The sequence below is a fragment of the Macaca mulatta genome, chromosome 12 (genome assembly GCF_049350105.2).
Source record: "Macaca mulatta isolate MMU2019108-1 chromosome 12, T2T-MMU8v2.0, whole genome shotgun sequence".
In the NCBI taxonomy this organism is placed as follows: Eukaryota; Metazoa; Chordata; class Mammalia; order Primates; family Cercopithecidae; genus Macaca; species Macaca mulatta.
In genome coordinates this window covers 27,126,917-27,133,059 of record NC_133417.1, presented here as the reverse complement: position 1 = coordinate 27,133,059, position 6,143 = coordinate 27,126,917, and the positions used below count along the sequence as shown (strand labels likewise).

The 6,143-nt window shown below is 46.0% G+C and overlaps 1 protein-coding gene across 22 annotated transcripts in view; it reads left to right on the top strand.

Moving 5' to 3' along the window:
• The first annotated feature begins 776 nt into the window (after positions 1-776).
• Positions 777-6,143, top strand: part of ZRANB3 (zinc finger RANBP2-type containing 3) — a 321,989-nt gene continuing 316,622 nt past the window's right edge. For 8 of the 22 annotated variants that reach the window (XM_077956903.1, XM_077956894.1, XM_077956907.1 and 5 more), the window contains exon 1: positions 1,259-1,308. Coding sequence is in view for 3 of the 22 variants with exons in the window: in XM_077956894.1 (XP_077813020.1) it covers positions 1,295-1,308 (14 nt within the window). In the remaining 19 variants the exon portion in view is untranslated. Of the gene's footprint in view, positions 839-1,258; positions 1,309-1,402; positions 1,473-6,143 lie in introns of those variants that run through there. The other 14 variants (XM_077956902.1, XM_077956910.1, XM_077956904.1 and 11 more) reach the window with 2 other exon arrangements.

Below are 6,143 nucleotides of genomic sequence, written 5' to 3'. Positions count from 1 at the left end.
GGCAGGGACTCGGGAACCTTTCCCCTGCCTCCTCCGCTAGGCCTCGAGGGGTTTGTTTTTCACATGGCCCCCGAGTGGGGGCGGTGGGCACAAGGTAGTGGCTGCAGCTGCAGCCGCAGCCGCAGCCGCGGGCCAGGCGAGACTGGCTCACTCGGAACCCGACCTAACGGCGGGCTGGCAGCAGCGGGACGTCGGAAGGCCCTGGCTGGAGCGCCGACGACGCGGCGGGGAAGGCCACCTTCTCACACACCGCATCTCTCCCCTGCCTGCCTCCTCCGTTAGCGCTACCGGTTGGCGGGCGGGGGAGGGGAGCGAGGCGCGTTATTCCCGGGGAGCTGGACGGGGGAGGGGAGGGCATCTCTTACCCGCGTTACTGAGGAGGAGGAGGCGGTTGGAGCGCGGCGCGGCGGGGCGACGGCGGGGCTGGGTGGGTGCAAGTAAGAGTCTTACGAAAGGGAATTAACCCCATCACCAGCCCGGACACCGGCTCCAGCGGCAGCCGCGGCTGGCAGAATCCCGCCCCTTCCCACCACGCACTAGCCCCGCCTCTTCGTTCTCTTTGAGCGGCAGCCGACTACTCATAGGTTGTACGTCCCCGGAGTGACATGGGTGTTGCCCAATCACGCTTGAAAAAACTGCCTTCTCTCCACCCCTTTACCTCCTCCCAGGCCTCGGAGAGCCGTGCCAAATCTTCCTCCAACCTCAAGAGAAAAAGAACCAATCCGTGATAAGTAACCGCCCTTGAAGGGCGCAAAAGCCAACCAATGGTAAAACTAGGAGGACAGCCATTTTGCCCACTTGTAAAAGAGCTACCTTTTCCCACGAGTTGGATCCTGAGGTGAGGGAGTTTCGTGAGTTTTTACTGACTCGAGGTATTTAAAAGACAACCATATTTCCTCAGGGGGTATTCATAGTGCTTTTTAGGGGTAAAGGAAAATTATCCTCCATGTGGGGCGAAGTGAGGCATGCTGCTTAAGGGCTTGGCTCCTCCCCTTAGCGCTAACGGGTTCTGAAACGAACACCTGGTTTCTCCAGCGTCAGTGGCGGAGGGCGGGTCAGTGCTCTTTTCGACTTGGAGTGGACTACAATTCCCAATACGCTTTTCCCCTGCTCATACCCTCTCCTCCGTTCACCTGTCGCGGTGGTTGGCTGGAATTGTAGTTCCTGAGAGGTACCCATGCCGCCGCCTCAGCCAATGAAAAGGGACAGAGTTTTGAATGACTTGGAATTAGGGAGGAGAACGAGTTGTCGCGAGGCTATACTGAGCCCTTTTCGCAACCCTAGCAGGAGAGAAATGATGGAAGAAGGGTAAGCAGAAGAGTTTCCTCAAAACACCATACGGGTTTTAAATTATTAGTACGTATTTGAACTCGTCTACTTTCACGTAGTCCCGTTGAACGTCACTTCCGCTTAGGGGCGGACACGTCCCAAACCTGTGGCGGGAGTTGGAGATGCTGCGGCGAATACGGCAGGTGTGACTGGTTGGAAGTGGCGTGGCGGGCAAGTCGCTAGTTTCTTGCATGGGAGATAAAAAGTTGAACGGAATTTAATGGCATTTTAAGAAAGAGTGGGTGACATGGGATGGGGGTAATTCCCAGGGCCCTCATACTGTCTCCACCCCGGCCTTCAATCCCGGGCGTCTCGGCCTGCTGGCTCTTAGATTGCACGGCTAAATTTGTAGAAAGTACCTCTAATGCCTTTAGTCTTCGCGTGGTCAGTTCGAACTGTAAAGACAGGGCTCCGAAGTTCTGAACTAACTACTCCCACATTTACAGACACACTTTTTTTTTTTTTCTTTTGAGACGAAGTCTTGCTCTGTCGCCAGGATGGAGTGCAGTGGCGAGATCTCGGCTCACTGCAACCCTCGCCTCCCGGGTTCACGCCATTCTCCTGTCTCAGCCTCCCGAGTACTGGGATTACAGGCGTGCGCCACCACGCCTGGCTAATTTTTTTGTATTTTTAGTAGAGACGGGGTTTCACCGCGTTAGCCAGGATGATCTCGATCTCCTGACCTCGTGATCTGCCCACCTTGGCCTCCCAAAGTGCTGGGTTACAGGCGTGAGCCACCGCGCCCGGCCCCAAACACACTTCTAAAGTCAGCTTTGAAGGAAAAAAGTCACATAAAAGGGCTTTTCTGTTTTTAGGATTGATAATCAAGAGTGGCCCCATCACCGTTCTTTGAATAACGACCATTTATTAAACGAGTGGCGGACAGGCGCGGTGGCTCAGGCCTGTAATCCTAGTACTTTGGGAGGCCGAGGCGGGCGGATTACTTGAGGTCAGGAGTTCGAGATCAGCCTGGGCAACATGGTGAAACCCTGTGTCTACCAAAAAAACACACACACACATTAGCGGACGTGGTGGCAGGGATCTGTAGTCACAGCTACATGGGAGGCTGAGGAAGGAGAATCGCTTGAACTTGAGAATCGCGCCACTGCACTCCTGCCTGGGTGACAGAGCGAGACTCCATCTCAAAACAAAATCAAAAACAAAAAACGTGACCACAGGGTGCCAACTATAATACACCGATGAATAAAGGCATCACTAAAAGGGTTAAGGAACCCACAGCCTAATAATCTTAGCACGGTCAGGCCCTGGATTATGCCTCCTTCAGAGTTCAAGGGTGACTGTATAAGGTCCCCAGGAAAACTTATTGAATAAAGGAGATGCAAGTTACAGAAAAGACTTTTTCCCTCCCTATGCGTGTGCCCTTTATTCTTAAACTCTTACCTTTATTATTTTGACTGAGACTTTCTCAGATAAATTCTAATTCAGTTTACTCCATGATTTTACTGAGATTTTCTCTTATAAATCCTCTTGTATTTATGGTATGAGCGCTTACACTGTATAGACTTTGTGGGTAGAGCAGTGCCTAAAAAGACAGGCGCCTTGTCCAAAAGTTGTGAGGAAGAGAGAGGCTAAACAAAATTGTAATGTCACTTACTCTTTTTATCTCTCTCTAAGTGAAGTCTTTAGTCACATTTTGTATGTTTACATTCTCTTTACGTTCTACCTTTGGATTAAAACAAGCACGTTTTCCTCTTTGCATTATTTTTACTAAAGCACTAATAAATCTGTGTCCAATACTCATGAGTGATGTTTATATACAAAGTAGATGGTAAATTTTATAGTGTAATCCTGCTAGATATAGGAATGTAACCATACCTTGCAGCAAGACATTTTTGTAGATCTACCAGGCAAAGTGTTGTCTCTTGCTTTTTAATGCAATTAGGATATTCAGTGATAATTTAGCAATGCAGTCTTCTGTAGATGCTTAGTTTTTTTTTATTTGTTTGTGTCGGGAGTTCTTCAGTGTAAATCGAGTCACTAAACAGTAATGATGGCCATCATTTTACTGAGTTTCATTTGAGCCAGAAATGATGTTTTGTGTGATAAGTACATTTTCCTTGCAACAATCTGTTAAGTCTTCTTGACATTTTTATAGTTGAAAAAAGTGAGGCTCAATGAAGTTAAATAAGAATTGTAGAGGTCTGACCTGGTGGCTCACACCTGTAATCCCAGCACTTTGAGATGTCAAGGCAAGAGAATCACTTGAGTCTAGCAGTTCTAGACCAGCCTGGGCAACATAGGAAATCTCGGTCTCTACAAAAAATAAAATTAGCTGGGCTTGGTGGTGCATAGCTGTGGTCCAGCTACACAGGAGGCTCAGGTGAGGGAATCGCTGGGACCTAGGAGGTCAAAGCTGCAATGAGCTGTGATTGAGCCACTGCACTCCAGCCTGGGGCAACACAGGAGTGTTTTTGCTCAAACAAGCAAACAAACCAACCAACCAACCAAAAAAAAGAGCTTTAAAGTCTGAGGCCCCTTTTCAATAAATATGAATTGAGATTCATATCCAGGCCTGTCTTGATTCCTGAACTCTTAATGACTGTTCATTTTGCCTCTCAAATTTTTATTAATCCTTCAACATGTGCCAGACACATAGTGATGAGGGAAACAAAATTCCATCCCAGGATTCTGGAGCCAATGGTGGCAGTCACTTCCTCTTTTAAGCCATCTTTTGCCATGTACTTAATACTTAGTCCACACAAGAAAATATAAAAAAGAAAGTAAAGGTCATCTGCAATCCTATTACCTAGAGATGCCACTGTTTACACATACCTCTGTCTTTAGTTACAGATATGGACACATGTTTTATGATATAATGCTTTGCTTTTTTTATATTGAAAAAACTTGCAAGAATGGGCTATGGGTATAACTGAATAGGTATCAGTATTATCATTTTTGATGGCTACTTTATTGTATAGCTGTAGCATGACCAATTCCCTGCTGGTGGGTATTTACATTGTTTTCAATTAATAATTTATTTTTTATTGTGTTAAAAACGCATAACACAATTTATCAACTTAATTATTTTTTTTCTTCTTTTATTTTGAGACAGAGCCTTACTCCCAGACTGGAGTACAGTGGCTTACTGCAACCTCTGCCTCCTGGGTTCAAACGATTCTCATGTCTCAGCCTCCTGAGTAGCTGGGATTACAGGCCTGCACCACCATGCCTGGCTATTGTATTTTTAGTAGAGAGGGGGTTTCACGATGTTAGCCCACGCTGGTCTTGAACTCCTGACCTCAAGTGCTCCACCCACCTCAGCCTCCCAAAGTGCTGGAATTACAGGTGTGAGCCACCGTGCCTGGCCATCTTAACCATTTTTAAGTGTATAGTATGACCCTGAGTCTTCTCTGAGGCCCCACGAATGGGTGCCAGATGATTGTTGACAAAAAGAGTCAAACTCTGTAAAATATGAGGCGATTTATACTGACCCAAATATGAGTGACCATGGCCCCATGACACAGCCCTCGGGAGGTCCTGAGAACATGTGCCCAAGGTGGTTGGGTTACAGCTTGGTTTTATGTATTTTAGGAAGGCATGAGACATCAATCAAATACATTTAAGAAATACATTTGTTTGGTTTAGAAAAGCAGGACAACTCAAAGTGGGGACTTCCAGGCTATAGGTAAATTTAAACATTTTCTGGTTGACAATTGGTTGAGGTTGTCTGAAGACCTGGGATTGACAGAAAGGAATGCTCAGGTTAAAGATAAAAGATTGTAGAGACCAAGTTTTACTGTGCAGAGGAAGCTCTTAGATAGCAGACTTCAGAGAGAGCAGGTTGTAAATTGTTTTTTATTGGACTTAAAAGGGTGTCTGGCTCATAGTTGATTATCTCTTGGATTTGGGAAGGAAGGAAAACAAAGTGGGAAGGGGATTCGCTATAGAATATGGATTATTCCTACAACAGGCTTTGCAGGACAATTTTAAGGTATGGCAAAGAAATATATTTTGGTGTTAAACATTTCTTCCTTGTCTCATAATGTTAGGCCAGAGTCAGATTGAAAAGTAAATCACAATATATAGGGTCAAATAAAACCCACCTAATAAGAATTTATGGTTTGTAGGGCATGACTCCCTAGACCCCTTAGGTAGGAATTTGGGTAAGATTAAAAAAATCAGGTTGGGTGCGTTTGCTCACACCTGTAATCCCAGCACTTTGGGAGGCCGAGGCAGGTGGATTACTTGAGGTCAGGAGTTCAAGACTAGCCTGGCCAACAAGGTGAAACCCCGTCCCTACTAAAAATACAAAAATTAGCCTAGTGTGGTGGTGTGCACTTGTAATCCCAGCTACTCAGGAGGCTGAGGCAGGAGAATGGCTTGACGGAGGCTGAGGTTGCAATGAGCCGAGATAGTGCCACTGTACTCCAGCTTGGGCGACACAGCGAGACTCCATCTCAAAAAAAAAAAAAAAAAAAAAAAAATCAGAGCTTAGTCCACAAGTACAATTAAATGTACCTTGTGCAATAGATCTCTAGAACTTTTTCATCTTGCAGATGTGAAATTCTATACTTACCAAACAACAACTGCATTTCCCCTGTATCCTTTGCCCCACAGCCACCATTCTATTTTGTTTCTGAATTTGACTACATACTTTAAATACCTCATATAAAAGTGGAATCATGTAGTACACTATTTGACTTTTTGTGGCTAATTTATTTCAGTTTCCATAATGTCTTCAAGGTTCATCGGTGCAGAGCCTTTTTTTGAGACAGAGTTTTGCTCTTGTTGCCTAGGCTGGAGTGCAGTGGTATGATCCTGGCCCACTGCAACCTCCTCTTCCTGGGTTCAAG